This window comes from Ovis aries, chromosome 6 (genome assembly GCF_016772045.2).
Source record: "Ovis aries strain OAR_USU_Benz2616 breed Rambouillet chromosome 6, ARS-UI_Ramb_v3.0, whole genome shotgun sequence".
In the NCBI taxonomy this organism is placed as follows: domain Eukaryota; kingdom Metazoa; phylum Chordata; class Mammalia; order Artiodactyla; family Bovidae; genus Ovis; species Ovis aries.
The window spans coordinates 116,099,932-116,123,580 of NC_056059.1; the positions used below are offsets into that span (position 1 = coordinate 116,099,932).

At 64.2% G+C, this 23,649-nt stretch overlaps 1 protein-coding gene across 1 annotated transcript in view; it reads right to left on the minus strand.

Moving 5' to 3' along the window:
• Window positions 1-2,796: 2,796 nt before the first annotated feature.
• Window positions 2,797-23,649, minus strand: part of DOK7 (docking protein 7) — a 35,022-nt gene continuing 14,169 nt past the window's right edge. The window contains exons 5-10 of the mRNA XM_027971272.3: window positions 12,820-12,939; window positions 10,987-11,103; window positions 9,489-10,168; window positions 6,145-6,187; window positions 3,337-3,465; window positions 2,797-2,949 (exon numbers count right to left, since the gene is read on the minus strand). Of these exons, the coding sequence (XP_027827073.2) occupies window positions 2,813-2,949; window positions 3,337-3,465; window positions 6,145-6,187; window positions 9,489-10,168; window positions 10,987-11,103; window positions 12,820-12,939 (1,226 nt within the window). The 3' untranslated portion in view covers window positions 2,797-2,812. The remainder of the gene's footprint in view (window positions 2,950-3,336; window positions 3,466-6,144; window positions 6,188-9,488; window positions 10,169-10,986; window positions 11,104-12,819; window positions 12,940-23,649) is intronic.

Here is a 23,649-nt window from a genome sequence, read left to right on the forward strand (position 1 = left end):
AACCTGCGCTCCCAGGAGACGAGCTAAGCAACAGGGAAGCCACTGCCATGAGAAGTCCAGGCACCAGAAGCAGAGGGCAGCCCCTCCAGGGAGAAGTCCCTGCAGCAGAGAAGACCCGCGCAGCCAAAAATTTAAAAATAAAATTGTATAAAAGACAACAGATACCAAAGGCCGGCAAGGGTGTGGAGAAAGACCACCCTTGTGCACTGCTGTAAATGGGTGCAGCCTCCTAAGTGAAAGTCGCTCAGTCATGTCCGACTCTTGCAACTATACAGTCCAGGGGATTCTCCAGGCCAGAACACTGGAGCGGGTAGCCATTCCCTTCTCCAGGGGATCTGCCCAACCCAGGTCTCGTGCATTGCAGGCGGATTCTTCACCAGAGCCGCCAGGGAAGCTTAGTCCTAAGTGGAATATTACTCGGCCATTAAGAAATGAAACCCTGCCATCTGTGACAACTTGGACTACCTAAGAGGGCATTAGGACAGAGAGAAAGCCATATGGTCTCATATATATGTTCAATCTTAAAAAAAAAAAAATTGAACGTGTGGAACAGATGAACCTGATTGCCAGAGGTGGAGGACGGTAAGTGGACGATGCCACAGAGGGAGTCAAGGACAGGCTCCCGGTTACAAACGAGGCTGCGGGGGCGATGCCCAGCACGGGGACTCTAGGCAGCGACGAGGCCGTGGGGGCAGCACCCAGCACGGGGGCAGCGACGAGGCTGTGGGGGCGGCACCCAGCACGGGGACTCTAGGCAGCGGCGCTGTGCTGTGTATGACAGCGGGTGGAGAGTCTGTCTTCAGAGTTCTCATCAAGAGAAAAAATAATCCTGCAACTCTGTAAGGTGACAGATGTTAACTAGACTTATTGTGGTGGTCACTTGACAATATATACAAATATAGAATCATAATGCTGTATACCTAAAACTAATATAATTTGTCAATTATACCTCAATAAAAAATAAATAAGCCTTCCGGTCTGACACTGATAATCCAGAATTAGTGTGCTAAACCCTACCCGGCACGGGAGGCCCCCAGACTGCAGGGCACCCTTCTGCCGGGTTCTGTGTCCAGCGCCCTGCAGGGTCTACCTGAGGGCCAGGGGCGCGAGAGGACAGGAGTGGGGCGGGCAGTAACGGGGGCGTCACCGGGGGCCCAAGCCCGTGCTCCTCTCTCAGCAAAGTCGAGGCGCCTTTCTCAGGCCTCATTCGGGTCCAGGGTTCCCGAGACCTTTCACAACCACACAGAGGCCCACGTGTCTCAACCCTGGTGGCTGCTACGGTTTTGCCAAGGGGACCCCAATGGACTTGGCCACCACCAGCCACCCTTCACGGCTCTGCAGGAAGCGCAGGCGTTTGTCCGGTCCCCTCTTGGTTCCGTGTGGCTTAGCCCCCACGTCCCAGAGCCTCGCTGGCCAGAGGGCAGCCGTCTCGTGTCAGCACAAACCCCTGCCCCTGGTATTCTGATTCCTGGCTCTTCAACTGCCCCTTCGAGGTGCCCTTGGCCAGGCCTGGAAGACCCCCACAGGGAACTGCTCAGCTTCCCTTGGCCACGTGCCTCCAGGCAGGCGCCGCCCAGGAGACCCCCGCCACCCACGGGCAGAGGGCCAAGGGGGTGCAGGAGCCCTTCCTGGGTGCCCCCACATCCTGGGTCAGCCTCACGAAGACACAGCGGGCTCCTCTTATGCCAACAACAGGAGAACCCAGACGCCAGCCACCCGAGGTCACGGGTAACACCTGGGACCCCGACCGCCTGTCCCTGCGCTGCAGCTTGCGGCCTGCCCAGACCCCAGACCCTCAGCTGAGGGACCCCAACTCAGCAGGAGCTCTGGACCGGGCTGCTCTGGCCACACTTTGCCCCCACATGCAAAGGCAGAAGCTGGCTTCCCTTGGCGTCCCGTCCATGGTCTGTGAGACTCTGGGCTGCGAGTGGAGCAGCCCTGGGGTCTTCATCTGCTGGCTCAGGCTTGGTGGGGGAGGGGAGCTACATCAACCCTGGCCACATCAACCCGAGGGACCCTCCCCCAAGAGGCAGAGGACGTGTGGGGTGTCCCACAGGCTTCCCACGGTCAGACTAACCGAGGCTTGCTGGGTCCTGGGTGGGTTCACAGCAGGAAGCAGTAGGCATGGGTCTGCGGGGGGCGGGGTGGAGCCCCCACCAGGCAAAAGAGCCCCATCACATCCTGCCCACTGGGTCATGGACACGCCAGTCAACCCCCAAGGCCACCGGAAACCCCGCCCACCGGCCAGGGTTCCGTCCTGTGCCCCCAGAGGGACACAGCAGGAGCCCCAGCGCTCAGGGAATAACCTGCCGTGTTGACAACGAAACATAAGTGATTTTAAAGATCCAAACCGTTTACAGGACTAACTCAGTAGGTCCCAGGAGGCCGACAGTCCGCTGCAGGGCCCAAGGGCCACGTCCTCTGGGTGCAAGGCAGTGCTGACAGGGACGGGACGGTGGCGCCCTGCAGATGGACGCCCCCCACCCCGTCGTGGTTGGAGACGAGGGTCCTCATCACTGGGCCGCCGCCTCCAGGGAAGGTGGCGGACAGGTCACATCCCAGGGCCGGAAACTGCTGGCCAGACGCTGCCTCGGGTCCACCAGAGCCGCTGCGGACACCTGTCCAGGCGGCACCGCCCGCCGGCCTGGGGGCCAGAGCAGGCGTCAGAGGGGCAACCTGAGCCGTCCGCCCACCCGCCGCCCCCGCCCCGGGCCCGGGGAAACGCGCCCACCCTCGGTTCCGAGCCCGACCGCCGCGATGGCGCGGGGCCGCTCCCTCCGCCGTCCAGGCGCGTCGCTGTGGTCCGGCCGCCTCACCGCGGGGCCGCCTTTGGCCTCTGCTCGGGCGCGGGCAGCCGCTCCTCCCGGGCCTGCGCGTGCTGGGCCCCCGCCCTGTGCGCCGCCTCGGTGGCCGCGACGTCAATCAGCGCGTAGCGGGAGGCTCCGGCCCCTGTAAGTACGCGCGGTGAGCAGACCCCAGACCTCCTAGACCCCAGGTCCCAGACCCTGGACGCCTGGCCCCCCAGCCTCCAGAACCCCGGACCCTCAGAACCCCCGGACCCCCAGGCCTCCGGAACCCCGGACCCCCAGACCTCCGGTACCCCAGAACCTCCGGACCCCTGGACCCTCAGGCCTTCCGAACCCCGGACCCCCAGACCCCTGGACCCCCAGAACCCCCGGACCCCCGGGCCTCCCAAACCCCAGACCCCCAGACCCCCAGTACCCCAGAACCTCCGGACTCCTGGACCCCTGGCCCCCCAGACCCCCAAAGCCCTGGATCACCGGCCCCCCAGAGCCCCTGGATCCCCGGGCATCAGCTCCTCGCCTGCACACCCACCTCGCACGCCCGCACCCGCCTCCGGCAGCTGCAGGCCCAGATAGTGCAGTTGCTTGGCAGGGCAGGGGCTGGTGGGCACGTTCACGTAGGTGGGCGCCTCCCCACGCGGCCTCCCAGGACCCGGCGCTCCTGCAGGGACAGCAGCCATCAGTCCCCAGGCGGTGACCCCCTAGACGGTCCAGAAAAGAGCTCCCCACCGCTGCCCACCCCTCTGGCGCCTCACCTCCGCCTCTCCAGGGCTTCTCCGACTCCCTGCATCTTCCCAACCACCTTTGCCCACCCCACCCAGGTGCCTACCTTCCCCCCCTACACACACACAGCGGGCTGCCCAGGGGTGGCCCGGGTGGCCCCACTGGGCCCAAGCGACCACACTTCTGTCTTCAGCCCCTGGCCACCCAACCGACCAGCGTCTCTCCCCGCCACTTCCTCCCCGGCTCCCCAGTGCCCAGTCCCCTCCCAGGCCGCCGCCTTGCCCTGCTGTCAACCCCCAGCCCTCCTCCTCTCAGCTGTCCTCCTGGGTCACCCCACCTGTGTCAGGGACCCTCTCTGGGCCAGTGAGTCCTTCCCTGAGCACAGGCCCACCCACACTTTCAGTCACAGTGACACCTCCTCCAGGACGGCCCCCGGGCACTTCAAGTCCCTTCCCCCATCACAGAAACTGCTCCCAGCTGGCCCTCATTGGGGTTCGGGTCATGGCTGTCTGCGGCGTCCACCAGGGACATGGCCAGGTCAAGGGGTGGCCCTGCTCTGCGGGGCAGCTGGCTGAGCGCCTTCGGCAGGCAGAGGATGGGAGTGAGTCCAAGCCCGACATCTCAGCTCTGAGGCAGGGCTCAGAGCTCAGGGCTCTGTAAATTCACTGTGTCTGTAGCACAGAGCCCATCACCCCATTACCCCTGAGAAGGAGACCTCCTCCCTGAGGCCCAGCGGGCAGAGGAAGAGCCTTGGTGGGTGGCACTGGGCAGGGCCCTCTGCAACACCCCGCCCAGGGTGGCAGGGAAGAGCCTGGCCTCACCAAGCTCACACTGGCTCCAAGCTCCCATCCAATACACCCAAACAGCAAGGCAGGACCCCACTCTGGCCACGCTTGTGTGGGCACTGACCCACAGAGGGGTAGGCGCAGACCCTCGCCCGTGTAACCCGAGATAACAAGCAGAGGCGCCTCGGGGAAGCTCTTAGACCAAGGAGCCCAGGGGAAATCTGGGCAGGCTGCCTGGAGAAGGGGGCATGTGCCAAGGGATGACGTTGCAGGGGGCGGTGGGGGCAAAGGCCTGGCTAGAGCGAGGAGAGCCCTTGGGGGCTGAGACGGGGGTCTGAGGGGAGTCTGGGAAGGAGGCCCAGCTCCTGAAAGCCGAGCGGAGGACTGGGGCTTGACCTGAGGCCTGGGGGATGCGCTCCCTGTGACTCAGCAGCTGGCCTTAGGGCTGGGTCCACAGTGGGAGCGGGAGTGGGAAGGGAGGCTGGGCTGCCTCTCCCCAGCCGCCTGCATGGGGTGGGGGTGCCCCCCGGAGGCCGCCCCCCGCCCTGGCTCTGCCAGACTGCCCTTGGCCTCCTGTCTCCCTCCCTGAGCCTTCCCTCCGAGCGTCTCGCCAGCATCTCCGAGGCTGCTCCATGTCCTCTCCGGGCCAAGCAGAGATGGAGCGGGGCTTCCCTGGCCTCTCCCTGGGCGCGCGGCAGGCCCGGCCAGACCACCATTGGCGTCTCCTCCCCGGCCTGGGTCCGATTCTCCTCTGCTGCCCCCCAGACCCAGAGCCCCTGCTCCCCCAGCCCCCTGCCCAGAGGAGAGCTTCCTTGTCCCCCAGCAGATCCTGATGCCGCTCCCGGGAGCACATGCTGTGCTGGGGGTAAGGGGCGGGGGGCGGCATGCAGAACCCTGCCAGTGTCACTGGAGGATGGTCCCGAGAGCCCCACCCGACCAGGGGACCCCCGCCCCGCCCCGCATGGGGCTCCCCAATGGCCGCTGTCTGACCCTGCATGTCCATGACCTTGACCCTCCCCTCTGCCCCCTCCACTGCGGGCAGGCCTGCGCCCTGCTTGGCCCACCGGGGCCAACCCCAAATCGGGGGCACGCCCCCCTGAAGAGGAGAGGGAAAGACCTAAGCTTGTAAGGACCCCCAGACTGGAGGTGGCCTCTGTGCACCGAGAAGGCCAAGCGCAGAGTGGACCCCCCACTGCCATGCCAGGCCAACCGCCCCCACCCACACCCCTCCCACCTGCCCAGGCCTTCCCAGCCCAGAGCCAGCTCTGCCCAGCTCTCCCTATGTCCTGGGGCGTCCCCCTAACTCCCTGCCTGGGCCCCCTCCCACCACGCTCCCCTGGGCCATCATCACCTCCATTCTCTATCCCCCAGGGAACAGGCTCCCTCCTTAAGGTTGGGGCTCCAGGCCAGCCCTGGACCTGCCCACCTGCCCGCACACCCTCCGTGGCAGGCTGGACACACTCGGCCACCTTGACCCCAACTGCTCCCTGGCGCCCCCCGACTCCAGCAGGGCCCAGCCAGCCATGGGCTGCTGTCAAGCTGTCCACCGCCCACCTCCACTGTCCGCCGTCCCCTCTCCTGCCGTCCCCTCTCCCACTGTCCCCTCTCCCGCCGTCCCCTCTCGCACCGTCCCCCTCACTGTCCGCCGTCCCCTCTCCTGCCGTCCCCTCTCCCGCCGTCCCCTCTCCCGCCGTCCCCTCTCCCGCCGTCCCCTCTCCCGCTATCCCCCAATGTCCCATCTGGCAGACACTCTGGCTGGGCCGTGACCATGGTCACTGACCACATGCCCCTTCCCCAGGCTGGTGGGCACCGGTGCCCAGGCTGACGCCTACCTGCGTGCATCACCAGGAGCCCCGGGGGCACGGCAGCAGCTGCCTAGACCAAGGAGACACATGTCAGTGGTCCGCCCAGCCCCGCCCGGACAGAGGCCAGGCTCCTTGGGTCTGCCCCCTCTCAGGGCCCCGCCCACGCGGACAGGCACACAGCCCACGTGGGGCGAGGCGGTGGCACCTCGGGGCCCAGACGTGCCACACGTTCCCAGCAGGTTTGCAGCCGGCTGAGGTGCTCAAGGGCACCCCAGCCACCCCTGGGCACTGCCCACCTGCTCTAAGCAGGGCACCCTGGGTGAGCCACTCCTGGGGGCCCCGTGAGATAAGTCAAGGCCCCCAGACTGCAGGGTAGCCCCTCTGGGGCATCTGATTGGAGGTGCAGATGGGCCTGGAGGAGGAAGGCGGTTTGGAGACCTCAGAGCTGGGGGCTGAGCGGGCAGGGGGAGGGCGCCCCGCCATGGGCACGGTCAGCACTGCCCGGGGCTCCGCTTCGCACACCCAGGAGGAGACGGGCTCCAGCACGGCTGGACCCAGCACCCTGGCGCGGCTGAGGGTGCAGCCTAGCAGTGGGGCCTCCTGGGGGGCGTGAGCCGGAACGGGTGCAGAAGCTGACCCGCTATTCAGGGGGGCACAGGTGCTGCCCACACTCAGGACACAGCACCCCAGCCCCGGCCTCAGGCCTGCTCCTGTTGGGAGCTCCAACCCGTCACCTGTGAAGAGGCCCCCAGGCCGGCTCCGGGACTCAGGGAGGGTGTGTGTGACCCCCGAGACCTGGGACGAGAGCTGGCTGCCCTCGGGGGCCCCCGTCACCGGGAGTCCCACCCACAGCAGTGCCCACTCCAGGGGCCTGTCCTGCAGGCATGGCCTGCAGCCCCAACGATGCAGCCAGGGGCTGGGGGGGAGCGAACGCAGCCCCTCCCATCCGTCCTCCCTGGGGGCCGGGAACAGGTGAGGGCAGGCGGGCACATGTGGCCCGTGGGGTGCGGAGGGCTCTCTGGTGGCCCCGGGGGCAGGGGTGGGGAGCACGAGGCCCAGGGACCCAGGCCCATCCTACGGCCTTACGCTGGACCCCCTCTGGGAAGGGGGGAGGCCTCGTGGTGGGGAGGCTCTGTCCTAGGGCCCACCCAGCCCCACCAGGTGAGACGCCCCCCGCCATCACCAGTCCCCTGGGCCACGCTGGGCTCAGGAGAGACTGAGATGCAGCCGCCATGGGGGCCAGGCCTCCTCCGGAGCCTCCCCAAAGGGCCTCTGCAGTCAGGGGCCACTGCCACAAAGGGCCCTGCCTCCCCCAGCCCAGGGCCCCCACTGGAAGGCCTGGGCCGCCCACTCCACCCCGGCCCGGGTCCCCCCGCCTAGCGCTGCCCACAGTCCACCCCTCCCGCCTCGCCCCCAGACAGCCCTTCCCCGAAGTTCCAGCCATCAGCCTCAGACGAGGAGCCCAGAGCTCACAGCCAGGACGCCCTCACTGGGTGGGGGTGAGGGGTGCCGGCAGAAGGGAGGCCCAGCTTCCAGCCCTCCCGGCTTCACCTGGGGGCAGTTCCCTGAGCCGCCAGGGCCGCCGCCAGGGCCTCCGCCGGCTCTGCTGTAGGGGCGGCCCCTCGGGACCGAGGCTGGAAACCCCCCGACTGCAGCTCTGGCCACTCCCAGCCCCTCGCTCTTTGGCAGCAAGGCCAGCAGGCCCTCTGGGGGGAAACGGCAGCAGCGTGCGTGGTGACGACTCCTGCGGAAAAGCTTCCACTAGACGCGTCGTCTCGCCAGTCCCTGGCCCCCCGGGCCGGCAGCACTGCTGTCCCATGTATGGGGCGGGGGGCTCCGATGGGAGAGATCCCCCCAGCCTGCCTTTCACACTGCAGCCCTGCAGGGGCCGGGTCAGAGGCTGCTCTCAGCACCCCCAGGAAACCTGAGACCCGGGTCCCCACCAGGCAGTGAACAAAGGTGAGACGTGGCCCCCCAGGACATGCAGGGAGCCTGTGATGGGGGCATCCCGGCAGCTCTGCCACCCACACAGGGGAGACTGGGGACGGGGGCGCTTCAGGCTCAGAGCCAGGACTCTCGCTGACCCAGAAGGTGGCGGGGGTCCACCCACTCTGGACACAGGGAACCACCTGCCTGAGCCCAAGCGGACCACTGAGCACTGCGCTGTGGTCTCCAGTGAACGCGTGCAGACACGGGCAGACACGGGCACACCTGGCACACGAGCATCACACACATCATACCGGACATGCAACACGCGTGCACAAGACACGCACGTGCCACATGCGAGTGCATGCACCTGTGTACACATGCGCGCACCACACGCGCACACGCCTCGCACACAGCGCACACGCATGCACACGCCACACGCGGACGCACACCACACACGCATGCGTGGGCCCCGGGGGCTGTCCGAGGCCACTCTCCCGGCTCATGCTTCCGGCATGTTCAGGCTTCAGGCCAACCAGACAGGCAGGGCCTTGTGCAGCTGTGACCCATGGGCCAAAGGAGGCCCCCGGATTTCAGAGACAGCGGGAGGCCCCAAGCGGCAGGGCCGGGGCAGGAGGCGGAGAGAGCCGGCCACACGGAAAAGGACAAGACGGTAAGAAAAAACAATTTTATTTCCAGTCTAAGAAGATCTTACAAACAGTGTCAGGTTTTAAAAATGTGGAAAGAGCAACAAAAGGCCTTCAGCCGACAGTGAAGGTACAAAGCGGAACATTTACAGGTGAGCTGAGCGCAGGACGCCCGCCGGCCGCAGCCCAGATGGGCGGCCACGGGCCTCGCCTTCCACGGGGGCGTCCGGAACCAACCGCGGCGCCAAGGGACACAGCAGGCCACGCAGCCAAAGTCCATGCAGGTGAGCAGGCCACCCCCAAGGGCGCACGCGGTGCCTGGGGCCCCAGAACAGGAATGGACGTCCCCACCCTGCACCTTGTGGTCCTGACCACCAACCTTTTCAGCTCGGCCAGGATTGGGAGCCGGTCGGGGGGTGGTCCTGGGGCTCCTGACACGTGAGCCTGACCCTGCCCTGCTCCCCGCCCACAAGAGGCTGCTGTGAGTGAGCCACGGAAGTGCCAGGGTCCCGAGAGCAGACCCCGGCCAGCCAGCAGGCCCCCTGAGCCTCGGGGTCCTGTTCAAAGGATGGGCCACCTGTGGGCGCAACTTCGGCAGGAGGCGCAGGGGCCAGGCAGGTGGAGGCCCCTGGGACGCACGTAGAGGGGCCGTGGGGAGGTCCTCAGGTTCTGCCTCCCTGAACCTGCCCAGGACGCAGCCCTCCCTGCAGGCTGGGCCCCTACCCACACCCCGGGGCCCCGCCCACCAAGCTCAGCGCCCACCCCAGGCCACCGCCACCCTCAGGGAGGGGGCTTTACCTTTAGTCCTCCGCAGACAGGACACGCGGAAAAGAGCGCGGGAGGGGGCCCGGCATGGGGGGCACCCGCTTCCCAGGACTCGCCGGCCCCTGCCGCCGCCTCTGGCGCCGGTCCCCGCCGTCTCTCGCCAGGCCAGCCAGGGGTACACCCCGAGTCCCGGGCGGTGGCCCCGTCGGGGCTGCCCGGCCTGACGGGGGGCTGGTCCCGGGGCGCCTGGCGCAGGCTGCGGGGCGTGTCGTAGTGCGGCCGCGGGGCGGTGGGCACCTGGTACTCCGCCGCCCCGGGCGGGCAGGCGCACAGGCTGGGCTCCGGGGCCCCGGCCGCCGGCAGGCTGAGCAGGGAGCCAAGCTCGTCGCCAGCCCGCCACACGTCCAGGCTGCTGCCTGCGCACGACGAGAAGCTGCCCGAGTAGGAGGAGTGGCTGCCTGTGGCGATGCCGCTGTCCGAGGAGCTCTGGCGGCCGACCTCCTGCAGCTGCCGCGGCCGCAGCGGCTTCGGGGTGGGCCTGGCGGCGCCCGGCGCAGCTTCCCCAGGGGCCTGGGCGGCAGCCAGCCCGGGGCCCTCCTGCGACGTGCTGGCCGAGGACGAGGACGGCTCTGGCCATGGCGTGAGCCGGCTGCTGGCGCTGACGTCCGAGTGGCTGGCCTCTGACGACGAGCTGGATACGCTGCGGTCGTCTCCTGGGTGGGAGAGCCTGGGGCTGAGGCTGCAGAGGGGCTCGGCCACTCAGGTGGGCGGGGGGCAGGGAAACCTGGGTGGGGGGCTGACGCCTGGCCCCGAGGCCCCCCGCCCTGCGCCTAACACAGCCCCTCCCCAGACCCCGCCCCCAGGGTCCGCCCCCCAGGACGGCCCCCTCCCCACCACAACGCCCTCTGGACTGTCGCCCTGGGAACCAGACGTGAGCCCCTTCTCCAAGGAGATGGCAGCCCCGGACACACCTGAGACCCCCTGCTAAGGGGCCTGGACCGGCCGCCGTCCCCAGCGTACACCCGTAGGGCTGTCGACCACCCCAGAGGACGGAGGGCCTGCAGGGCTCCTCTGCTCTGGCGCAGGAGCCCCCAGTGCCGCCCCCGCAGCGAGCTGCAAGGACCCCCAAGGGCCCTCAGCCCCTTCTGTCCCTGTCCCCGTGAACCACAGCAGGGGGGCTGACACCTCGGGCCCCTGCTCTGGGCAGATGGTGCAGCCACGCTCCACCCGGCCATCTCGCGGCAGGGTGGGGGCGGGAAAGAATTCAAGCCCAGCCCGCCAGCCGACTCCGTGGCAGCACCACGCCCTGGTCGGCATCCAGGCCGGAGCTGGGTGAGTGTGGCCCCTTGTGTGAGAGGAGCAGAGGAGTGGACAGGAGCTGGGGCGGGGGGGGGGGGGGGGGGGGGGGGGGGGGGGGGGGGGGGGGGGGGGGGGGGGGGGGGGGGGGGGGGGGGGGGCGGCGGCTTAAGGGAGCGGCCCCAGCCCCAGGGCCGCCGGACCTCCCCCGACCTCAGCCGGGTCCCAGCCCTACCTCCGCTGCCCGGGCGGCCGGAGTGCGAGAGAAGGCTGAGCCGCTTCTCCAGCTGCAGGGCTTCCAGGGCCTCCTGCGCCACCCTTTCCTCCAGGGCGGCGCCCCCGGGGCTCGGGTCTGCAGCAGAGCGGGGTGTCAGTGAGGACGTGGCCCCAGGCCTGTACCGGCAGCGTCCTCCCCGTGACCCCAATGCTGTCGAAGCCCCGTGGACCCTGGTCCAGCCCCAACATTAGGACGGAGACCCTAGGGGAACCCCCACCGTGCCTGCACACCAGCCACTGGAGCCCGAGCTCAGGGAACCCCAAACATCCCCATGCAGGTCCCCCGGCCACCATCCCGTGTCCTGGGCCCAAAGAAAGGCCAGCTCCTCAACCACCAGCAGATGGCCCTGGCCCGAAGCAGATAGTCCCTGCAGGGGGTGGTCGGGACGCCAGGACACCCTCCTGCAGCTGGCAGGTCTGCAAGATGCTAGCGCTGGACAACTCGCAGCCCCACCCCTCGCCCTCCCTGAGCCTGGCGTCCTCGTCTGCACCCCAGTCACAATGGGGCCCAGGTGGGAACGCACAGGACACATGCTCAGGGCAGGGGAAACCTCGGAACGCTAATTTATCCCTTCCTCCTCGTAACTCTGTCTGTCTGAGGCAGCCCCTGCCTCCAGGCCTTGGTGTCTGCGTGGGCCCCAGCCGAGCCGCGGTCAGCTGGAGGAGACAGTCCAAGACCCCCGAGGGTTAAGGCTGCACACCCAGTGAAGGCCACATCTCAAGAGTCGCTGACGATCACGGGCCTTGGTGGGACGCCAGCCAGGCTCCGAGGGCAGAGCCCCACCAGCTCCGTCCACACCCCACGTGTCCACCCCTGCCCTGCCCACACCCTCCCCACCCACGCCACCCACACCCACCTGTGGCTGCAATGCAGGAAGGTGCCAGCAGAGGGCACAGCCATGCCACCCAGCAGACCCTGGGCAGCAGGGCTCTGGTCCCAGGATCCCTGTCCTTGCAGCTCATCTCCCCACCTCCCCCCGGCTCACGGCTCTGGGATTGGGGGCCCAGGGGCCGAGGCAGGGAAAGGGGGTACCTAGCACAGCCCCAGCCTCCCTAGAAGGCCCACCTGACCCCCGTCCAGCTGCGGGGCTCAGGCAAGGAGGCCACAGCTGGGAGCTCAGTGACCAGCTGCTGCCTGGCACAGGCCTTGGTCTCCCACCTGGACCAGGGGGCGAGTGCCACCTCACGGGGGCCAGGGCAGCAGCAGCAGTCCCGGGTACCAGCGCCCAGAGGGCCTCGGTCCCGGGGAGCGGCGATGCCCAGGGCCCACCTTTGTCCCTCCCAGGGTGGCTGTCCCCAAGCAGGGGGGACAGAGCTCACCCAGTGCAAGGAAGTGCCCGGTCAGCATGCCCTCCAGGGGCCGGCAGCATTCCCAGCCCAGGACTCTTGAATAAGAGGGGCGCCCCGCCCACGCCAGGGAAGCGGGGAGAAGGCCAGGCCAGCTCAGTGCGGCGGCCCCCCGGCCCCACCACCACAACGTGTGGACACCAAGACCCCACCTCACAAGGCGGCCTCCAGCCCAAACACTGGCCCAATCGGGGCCAGAGACCTGACCCCAGCGACCTGGGGCAAGGCTCCCAGCCAGGTCTGGGAGGCAGGCCTCGCTCAGGTCTCAGAGGGGGCGGTCCCACTTGTGCTGGTCCCGGAAGCCTCAGCCTCTGAGCATCTTGTGAAGGAGGGGCTGTGCAGGTGTGAGCGCTCCCCACCCCGGGAGCCCAGCCGGGGTTCGCAGCAGCAGCCCCCCTAACCCTCTGGCCAGGCAAGGCGCCCCCTCTGCCCGCCACGCACTCACCTGGGAGAACTGGCCGCAGCCCGAAGGGGCCCTTGGTGGGGGAGATGCCTCGGACGATGCAGTCGAACAGGAAGCTGATCTGGTCTCCCTCGGCAGAAGACAGGAAGAAGACCCCAGCCCCTGCACAGGGAGGATGGACCCCGCTGTCAGCCTCGCCCAGGGCTTCGGTGGTGTGGGACCCGTGCGAGGTGGGCGCGGGTCGCCAGGTGGAGGCTGCCACAGAAGCAAGGAAACCTGCGAGGCCCCCCAGCCCCTGCACCAGGGCGACGCGAGCCTCTTCCCCGCCTGAGGAAAACGCACAACTCGCCCAGGAGGCTGCGGCACACAAGGCTCTCCCAGGCCTGCGGGCGCCAGGCCGGGCTGAGCAGCCTGGGCCGGGTGGGGAAGGGAGTCCTGCCCGCTGGTCCCCGGCCGTCAGCCGTCTCCCAGGCCAGCATGAGGAGCCGGGTGACTTTTGAAGGACGAGGGCCACGGCGGAGGGTGGCCGGAGGCTGAGGGGCGTCCTGCCTGCACAGGGCGCCCAGCAGCCCCTCCCCACGGCCCGCGCTCCTCATCTGGGGAGGGGTTGGGGGGACGGGTGCACCCCCCAGGAGGCGGCTGTGGGGCCCGGCTTCCTCATCTGGGGCCGTGCTGAGTGGCCTCTCCTCTTCCCGGGCGTGTTCTCAGGGTGGGGAGCCCTGGAGCAGCCCCACCCCGGCACTCCCACCCACAGAGGGTCCAGGGAATGCTCGCATCCTGAGACGCAGGAAGGTCACGGTGGCTCACGCAGGAGTTGACTTGAATTTGACCCTAACTGAAGCCGCCCGTTTGCAGCCTGTCAAACAGACACTGTACATCTCTGCTTTGACCATAAAAAAGGGCACCCTGGCCAGATGTAAAGAACATCGGTGTCAAAGAGGACAGTGCTGGCCCTCCGTCCAGGGTGAGACCCCTCCCCAGGTGCCGAGGCCACACTGACTCACGGGGCACGGGCTGGCCCATTCTTTTGGGGGAGGAGAGGAACCGTGACAACATGTAACCCTGACTTCTTTGTTCTGATGAGATGAACTCTGATAAAGCCGCTGAAAACCCCTGCTTCTGCAGAGCCGTTTGGCCAGCAGGCTTACAGGTCAGTCCTCGGGTGGGGCTCCAACAAAAGTCTTTTTCCTGTGACTGAAGTTTTGTCGATCACTGTTGTTGACTGGAGGGGGAGGCCGGCTAGGGTCCTAGCCCCGGGGAGGGGGGCGAGGGAGGAGGACGGGGCGCCTGGGCCTGCACGGAGCCTGGGTGGAGAGCGGCAGCGGGGGAGCCCGCCGGGGTGAATGGAGTCCCGCGGCCGCGTGAATGGGGACACCGGGTCCTGCGGCCGTGCGCCCAGCGTGGTGTCACCGCCCAAGAATCCCTCGTGCCTCTCTGCCGTCTGCCCAAAGAAAGGCCGGCCCCCGCGGAGGAGGAGGGCGCTCGGGGTGGGGCGGGCAGCCGGGGAAGTGGGGAAGCGGCACAGTCACGCTCGCCTGCCCTGAAGGACGGATTCCATGGCCCCGGGCCAGCCCCACACGTGGCGGCGCTGCTGTGCCCCAGGGCGGCCCCCAGGGCCCTAGCTGGTGACATGCCCACCTGAGAGACAGGAAACAGAGACAGGGTGGGGGGGGCACGCCTGGGCACCAGGAACCCCGACCTTAAGCAGAGTGAGGACACCCCCTCCCGCCCGCCGGCCCCCTCTAGGGCCCCCTGAGGCTCGCTGCCCGCAGGGCTGGGCAGTGTCTGTCTCTCCTGGCCCGGGGGAAGGGGGGTGGTGCTGACCAAGAACTCAAGCTGGGACCTTGGCCGACAGCGGGTGGACAGGGAGGAGGCCCTGTCCCGGCCGCCCCGCTCAGCTGGGGCCAGGCCTCTAATCCCGAGCTTACGGTCAGCTGGCAGCGGCTGTGGCACAGCCAGTCCCCCGACTATAAAAAACTGCATTACAGGAGGGAGCGGAGCCGGCGGCATTCCGCGGGCGTCTGCGGGCTCCTGCTCCCGCACCAGCCGCCACCCCACCTCCTTGGCGGCCCCAGGGCCTCCCGCAGGGGACGTGAGTCTCTGAGGGCCCACCCAAGCCTCGAAACCAAGAGACGAGGCCGCCCAGACCCAGCACCGACCGCTCACTGACCCGGGCTCCCCTCTCCATCCCAGGCTTTGAGGAGCAAACACACCTGGCCTCCCTGGCACACCTCCCCGGGGGTGGCCACATCCGCGAGCCCCCCCCCGCCCCCCCTGCCTAGGACACCCCTCAGCCACATGTAACCACCCTTCTCCTGTTGAGACTCTGCCCTTGTGACATGGCCTTTCCTGGCCCCAACCCCTGTGCTCCTGGCGACACTTTCATGGGACCTCTCCTCTGGGGCAGACCCGGGACCCTTTCCCTCCCTTGTGTGGATGCTGTCCAGGCCGCCAGGCCCAGCACCTCGAGGCAGGACCACTTCTGGGCCTTCTGTGGACTCCAGTATCTAACTCAGGGCCAAGCCCCAAGAGGGGCCCCCACTGAGTGTGGATGGAAAGAGGGGGGTGCAGAGGCAGCCAGGCCCCTGCCTTTAGACGCCCCTCCCCAAGAAAGGGTCTCCACGTTTCCTGTCTGCTTGCCTGTCCGCGAGGAGGGGCGCAAAGCTAGAGCCTGGCCCCGTCTTCCCTTGTTGTGCAGGTTGGGCTCCAAAGTCACTGCGGACGGCGACCACGGCCACGAGACCAAAAGACGCCTGCTCCTGGGAAGGAAGGCCATGACCAACCTGGACAGCACGTTAGAAAGCAGAGACCTCACTCTGCCAACTAAGGTCCATCTAGTCAAGGCTGTGTTTTTTCCAGTGGTCAGGTATGGATGTGAGAATTGGACCATAAAGAAAGCTGAGTGCTGAAGAAGTGATGCTTTTGAACCGTGGTGTTGGAGAAGACTCTTGAGAATCCCTTGGACTGCAAGGAGATCCAACCAGTCCATCCTAAAGGAGATCAGTCCTGAACGTTCACTGGAAGGACTGATGTTGAAGCTGAAGCTCCAGTACTTTGGCCACCTGATGGGAAGAGCTGACTCTTTGGAAAAGACCCTGATGCTGGGAAAGATTGAGGGCAGGAGGAGAAGGGACGACAGAGGATGAGATGGCTGGATGGCATCACTGACGGAATGGACATGAGTTTGGGTGGACTCCGGAAGTTGGTGATGCACAGGGAGGCCTGGTGTGCTGCGGGTCCATGAGGTTTGCAAAGAGTCAGACACAGCTGAGCGGCTGCTGAACAGGTGTGGTCACTGACACCATGCCTCTCCCACCTGCCTCCTCTCATCCATGTCCCTGAAGCCTCCACTCCGCCCCGAAGAGGGTCCAGGCCCCTCTCCTGGGCTCTGGACCACAGGAAGTGGCCGAAGGGACACTCTACACTCTACAGGGCTTGGGGCCCAGCTCCCCGTCTTGGAACCAGCCACCCGGGTCGTCCTATTGGAAGGTAAGGCCCAGAGGAGAGCCGAGGTGTCCCAGCCAGTAGCCAGCATCAGAGCCCCAGGCCACGCCTGAGGCCACCCACCAAATGCCGCTGCCCAAGTGACTCTGGCCCACCACGTGGAGCAGAGGGAGCCGTGCAGACGGCTGACCCACAGAGTCGCAGCCAGGAAACGTCGCTAAGGTTTGGGGGTATCTGTCTCGCAGCAATAAGTAACGTGGAAACTGAAGATCCGGAGGAGAGCGTCCTGCCAGCAGGAAGCAGCTACCTGCAGGTTCACGGCCGCCTTTCGCTCTGGAGACAGACGCTGTGGGTCCCAGGGGTGCAGCAAACCTCACTCCCGTCATAAATGCCAGTGCTCCCGGGGAAGAATATCTCCAGGGGAGAAGCATCATGTTCAACTGGAAGATTCACTAGCCGTGAGAAAGAAAAGCCTTCCTTCAAACGTCTGATGAGCCCGGTTAGATCCAGGCTGATCCGTCTCTTTAATCTCCAGTGTCCAGACCTTTGTCCCTGGATCTCGGTACCCCCAGCTCCTCAGAGAATTCTACTCTCTGCTGGCAAAGACCACACAGCAAAGGCCAGTCAGGGACAGACACTCTGAAGGACTTTCCTGCTGAGAAGTTTCTAGAAAGCTCCGTCCACACAGCACTGGCTATCAGTCAGAAAGCTGGCAGAGCTAACTGAGCCTTGGGATGTTATTTTGCAGTTTCCTAATAGAGTGAAGCGTCTACTGACTAAAGTTTCATCTGTCTCTGCCTCTATTTTGGGAAAAAGAAGCGAAGTGTGATGAAATAAGTTCATGTGAAATGAAGTTTAAATCTCACCTGATCATTTCATACCCACTGCTGCTGCTGCTGCTGCTGCTAAGTCGCTTCAGTCGTGTCCGACTCTGTGCGACCCCATAGACGGCAGCCTACGAGGCTCCCCCGTCCCTGGGATTCTCCAGGCAAGAACACTGGAGTGGGGTGCCATTTCTTTCTCCAGTGCATGAAAGTGAAAAGTGAAAGTGAAGTCGCTCAGTCGTGTCCGACCTCAGCGACCCCATGGACTGCAGCCTCCGTCCATGGGATTTTCCAGGCAAGAGTACAGGAGTAGTGGGTATTTAAACGTATTTAAATAACAGGGGTGCTATTTAAACAACACGCAGAAACAAAACAGAAAGCAAGTGCTGGCGAGGGTCTGGAGAAACTGGGACCCTCGCACACTGTTGGTAGGAACGCAACGTCGGACAGTCGTGTGGAAAGCAGCGTGGCAGTTCCGCAGATCGTTCAACCGAGAACCACCATCTGACCCAGCAAGTGTATTTCTGGGCACGCACCCAAAAGAATTAAAAGTAAGGTCTCCAAGAGATATTTGCCTGTGACATCATTCACAATAGCTAAATGTGGACGCAGTCCAAGTGTCCATCGACAGATGGATGGATGAACACAACGTGGTCCATCCATACAGCGGAATCTGATTCAGCCTGAAAAGGGAAGGAAAGTCTAACACCTGCTGAACGCGGATGAGCCGAGAGGATGCTGAGCCAAGTGAGACAGGCCAGTCACAAAAGGACAGACCCTGAGTGATTCCACTCAGATGAGGTCCCCAGAGTTGTCAAAATCAGAGGCAGAAAGCAGAATGAGGGGTGGGGGCTGGGCGGGGAGGGGAGCACGGAGCTGGTGTTTGATGGGGAGAGTTCAGGACGATGAAGAGGTTCTGGGGACGGCGGTGGCGATGGGAGCGCAACCGTGTGGACAAACCTGCTCACTGCCGCTGAGCTACAAAAGTGGCTTAAACAGAGCAGTGAGCACCATGTGGGCTACAAAAGTGGCTTAAACAGAGCAGTGAGCACCATGTGAGCTACAAAAGTGGCTTAAACAGAGCAGTGAGCATCATGTGAGCTACAAAAGTGGCTTAAACAGAGCAGTGAGCACCATGTGGGCTACAAAAGTGGCTTAAACAGAGCAGTGAGCATCATGTGGGCTACAAAAGTGGCTTAAACAGAGCAGTGAGCATCATGTGGGCTACAAAAGTGGCTTAAACAGCAGTGAGCACCATGTGGGCTACAAAAGTGGCTTAAACAGAGCAGTGAGCACCATGTGGGCTACAAAAGTGGCTTAAACAGCAGTGAGCATCATGTGGGCTACAAAAGTGGCTTAAACAGCAGTGAGCACCATGTGGGCTACAAAAGTGGCTTAAACAGCAGTGAGCACCATGTGGGCTACAAAAGTGGCTTAAACAGAGCAGTGAGCATCATGTGGGCTACAAAAGTGGCTTAAACAGAGCAGTGAGCACCATGTGGGCTACAAAGTGGCTTAAACAGAGCAGTGAGCACCATGTGGGCTACAAAAGTGGCTTAAACAGAGCAGTGAGCACCATGTGGGCTACAAAAGTGGCTTAAACAGAGCAGTGAGCACCATGTGGGCTACAAAAGTGGCTTAAACAGAGCAGTGAGCATCATGTGGGCTACAAAAGTGGCTTAAACAGAGCAGTGAGCACCATGTGGGCTACAAAAGTGGCTTAAACAGAGCAGTGAGCATCATGTGGGCTACAAAAGTGGCTTAAACAGAGCAGTGAGCATCATGTGGGCTACAAAAGTGGCTTAAACAGAGCAGTGAGCACCATGTGGGCTACAAAAGTGGCTTAAACAGAGCAGTGAGCATCATGTGAGCTACAAAAGTGGCTTAAACAGAGCAGTGAGCACCATGTGGGCTACAAAGTGGCTTAAACAGAGCAGTGAGCATCATGTGGGCTACAAAAGTGGCTTAAACAGAGCAGTGAGCACCATGTGGGCTACAAAAGTGGCTTAAACAGAGCAGTGAGCACCATGTGGGCTACAAAAGTGGCTTAAACAGAGCAGTGAGCACCATGTGGGCTACAAAAGTGGCTTAAACAGAGCAGTGAGCACCATGTGGGCTACAAAAGTGGCTTAAACAGAGCAGTGAGCACCATGTGGGCTACAAAAGTGGCTTAAACAGAGCAGTGAGCACCATGTGGGCTACAAAAGTGGCTTAAACAGAGCAGTGAGCATCATGTGGGCTACAAAAGTGGCTTAAACAGAGCAGTGAGCATCATGTGGGCTACAAAAGTGGCTTAAACAGAGCAGTGAGCATCATGTGGGCTACAAAAGTGGCTTAAACAGAGCAGTGAGCATCATGTGGGCTACAAAAGTGGCTTAAACAGAGCAGTGAGCATCATGTGGGCTTAGCCACGGGGAACCAAAACCAAGGGCAGGTACCAAACCAGCGCTCGGGAGAGTCGGCTCTGTCCCACCCTCCAGCGAGCCACCCGCCCACCCCCACCCTGCCACCACCCAGCAGGATGCAGCCACGAGGTCCAGGCCCCTCACGTCCTTGGAGCAGCTCCCGCTAAACACCAGGAGCTCATCGTAATCACCCTGACAATGCCCCCTGCACATGGGAAGGGGGGCGCCCAACCCCACCCTGAGCAGACAGCAGGGGCGTCAGCCTTGACCCTGGACTCTGTCCCTGGCTGGATGCTGGCCTCCAGCTCCCAGTCACCCACTGACACCCTGCTCCAGCCAAGACCACTTGCTGGTGACCCACCTCCCTCCAGTGCCCCCCCCCCACCGCCCCACAGGGATGCGCTGGACACCTGCCCAGGCGAGGGGCCCCTCAGGGCAAGCCTAGGGCCTAGCTTTCCTCTGCATCTCCCCAAGTGCTGGCTGAGGGTCCTGCTCTGAAACGGTGTCCTGAATGACTCGGCCACGGAGAAGGCCTGCCCCTCCCCACCTCCACCCTGCCCCCCAGCGGAGCAAGAGGGCAGCGGACTGGGTCAGCTGGTGTCCCTAGCCCTGCTTTGAGACAGGGAGCTGAGGTGCTGGCTGGGAAACAGCGGGTGGAGACCCAAACCCAGGCCCCACTCACCGCACGGTGCCTGCCACCCCCTGGGGCCTGCCATGGTGAGACTCGGAGGCCCAGGTAGGAAGGACACTGCTCAGAGTGCCCACCACTGGGAGAATTCTGCCAAGCACGCCTGCCAGCCCGGAGCCATCACGGGAGTGGGGGCTGGTGCCACCCGCCCAGTCCCTGCAGGGCAGTCTGGCCAGCAGAAGAGTCTCTCCCTGGGAGAGTGAGACTTGGGGTCCCCTCTAGAGGATGCTGTCACCCACTGCCCAGGCGCCTGGCTGCACCGGCAGCAGACACTCCTCGGCCAGAGAGCCACTGGCGCGACCAGTTCCAGCCCACAAGAGGCTGCGAAGCTGGGGTCCAGGTCACCACATGGCACACGCCTCTCAGGCAGGGGCACAGGAAGCCGGGGCGGCGCAGATGAGGGCCTGAGGCTCGGAGAGGCTGAGATGAGTCAGGCTTGTCCCTGGGAGCCTCGGGCAAGCCGCACTTCCTGCCCACGCACCACCTTTCTCCCAAGTGAAGATCATGTCTAGATGGTCCCGCGAGGCCCCCCTGCCCATCCCCGAGGACACAATGGGCCCGCTTTTTGGCCTGGGAGGAGACAGACTGAAGCCAAATGCCCCAAGAAGGAGTCCCGGAGGCCGCTGAGAGCCAGAAGGGGCCCCGCCCCACTCAGTCCTGGTGCCAAGAGGTGCTGGGCTGGGCACCGAGGGGGGCCACCTCGCTCAGACAGACAGACTAGGGCAAGTCTTGGGCAGCTCCGTGCCTCAGTGTCCCCATCTGTAAATGGGCATGTGCACACACCGCTGAGGGTTGGTGTGTGGATCTGGCCCCCCCCTGCCCACTAAATAGGGTGTCCTGCAGGGGCCTCACAGGCTGACTACCACCCTTAGGCCCTCTCTCCCTGACCCAGAGTGACCTCGGCCTCCCTGGACACGCAGAGGCTCCAGAACCGTCCCCGCCTGCACATGCCATCGTGGGCTGCAGAAAGGTGACAGATCCCGCCCCGCCTCTGGCCGGGAGAGCACAGACCTCTGGGCAGAGGGCTGAAATCGACCGCAAGTCTGTCCAAAGTGTGACAGGGGCTCTAGACCCAAGGAAGACTCCACCTCCAGGGGTAAACCTGATCTGGCTCTAGACGGGCTCTGAACCCTGCCTGGGGGCCTTCCCCACCAAGGGCCGAGCCCTGGAGCTCAGCCCACACCACCCACCCCAGCTGGCCCTCCTCCCATCCCCCTTCCTAACGCTCCTGAACCTGCAGGCCCCGCCCCCAGCCTCCTCATGCCCCATCTCCATCCCCCCAACCCCCGCACTCTGGGGCCAAAGCCACCACCCTCGACAGGCCTGCTGGTGGCACCATCCTGCTCCAGCACCTTCCAGGGCTCCCTGCTACCCTGGGAACATAGCCCAGCTCTGGTCCAGCCTCCAGGGCCTCCCGGAACCGGGACACGGCTTCCGCCTTTGACCTCACCTCGGCCACTCTACCAGGTCCCCACACACACTGTTCCTGCCACCAGCCATGCTAATGTCTGTCTGGAACCCCTTTTCTCTTCCCTCCACTATACCCTACCTTCAGCAGCCAGGTACTGAATAGGAGTTGAACTCCTATTCAACCTGCAGAGGCCCCACTCAAGCTCAGCCTGCAAGGGCCTCCCCAGCCTCCCCAGCCTGTGGCCCTTCCAGGCTCCCCTGCACCCCTGAGGACTCTGAACATCCTTGTCTTCTCACATAGCCTGAGTCTTCCCGGCGCAGCATGGGCTCTCCACTCCAACCCTGCATCCAGGGCGGCACACGGAGAATCCCCTGAATACATTCCCCCCTCCTCCAGACTCCCGGGCTGGAGACCACGGCTCCAGCAGCTCTAGCAGCTCCAGCAAGACCAGCATCTGGACCACAATGCCCACAAGAGGCGGGCGAGGGCTTCTCAGTGCTGGACATGTGAGCACGGTGGTCTCTCCTGCTCTGGAGCATCACCCTTTGCTCAATTGTTTGTTCTTGTAGTTCAGTGGCTAAGTCACGCCCAGTTGTTTGTGACCCCATGAAACTGTCCTCCACTATCTCCCGGAGTTTGCTCAGACTCATGTCCATCGAGTCAGAGATGCCATCCAACCATTTCATCCTTACCCAAACTTATGTCCATTGAGTCGGTGATGCCATCCAACCATCTCATCCTCTGTCGTCCCCTTCTCCTCCTGCCTTCAATCTTTCCCAGCATCAGGGTCTTTTCCAATGAGCTGGCTCTTCACATCAGGTGGCCAAAGTATTGGAGCTTCACTATACTCAGTTACATATATATATTCACTATACTCACTTATATACCCACAAAGAATTGATGCTTTTGAGCTGTGGTTTTGGAGAAAACTCTTGAGAGTCCCTTGAACTGCAAGGAGATCCAACCAGTCCATCCTAAAGGAGATCAGTCCTGAATATTCACTGGAAGGACTGATGCTGAAGCTGAAACTCCAATACTTTGGCCACCTGATGCAGAGAACTGACTCATTAGAAAAGGCCCTGATGCTGGGAAGGATTGAGGGTGGGAGGAGAAGGGGATGATAGAGGATGAGATGGTTGGATGGCTTCACCACCTCAATGGACATGAGTTTGAGTAAGCTCCAGGGGTTGAAGATGGACAGGGAAGCCTGGCGTGCTGCGGTTCATGGGGTCGCAAAAAGTTGGACACGACTGAACGACTGAACTGAACTGAACTGAACACTCACTTTGTGAAAATGACTTACAATGCTCGCTGCTCCCCAAGGGGCTGACGAGATGGGCTGGACCCCAGGAGCTGGGGAGGAGGAGAGGCAGAGCCGCAGTGGGCACCAGCCTTGGACTCCGCCGTCCACCACCCGTGGAGTCCCTCCACAGTCAAGGACCCTGACCCTTGGGGCCGCAGCCGGCTCATGGGCGAACACCTTAGAAGTGTCCTTGACAGGACCTGCCGACATGAGAGACGGGGACTTCCCCTGGCCCCTGTCCTAGAAGCTTCCATTCCCCCTTAGGCCCTGTGCAAATGCCTCCCCAGACCTCCCCAAAGCCTTCCCGGCTGCGGCACGACACCCGCCCCCTGCCCCAGGTCCACCACTCTCCCTGCGGCTGAGCCTGTCCTGGGCGAAGGATGCCCCAAATCTCTGCGCCACCCCCAATTGCGTGCCGTGCCCCTGCCCGGGGGCCCTATACACGCCGCTGCGACCACCCCAGAGACAGAGATCTTGGCCGTCCATGTGGAGGCCACAGAGAGCACATGTCCACCCATAGAGTGCCCAGAGCCACACGGAGCCCCCTCCCCTAGCCCCTCCCCGACACCCAGAGGGTGCTGACCCTGCCCCCACACTCCCCAGGGCCCTCTCGCGGCAGCCAGTCGCTGGTGTCTCAGTGTGGGTGAAGGGGCCAGTGTCCTGTTGCTGCTCTCTGGAGCGGTCTGGGGGTGTGGCTCTAGGGCCCAGGGGCCAGGCTGGGGCCTGCCCTGGGCAGGAGATGTTAATTCCTTCATCCAGAACCTTCCAGAGCCTTCTGGTGACTCTAACCCCCACTC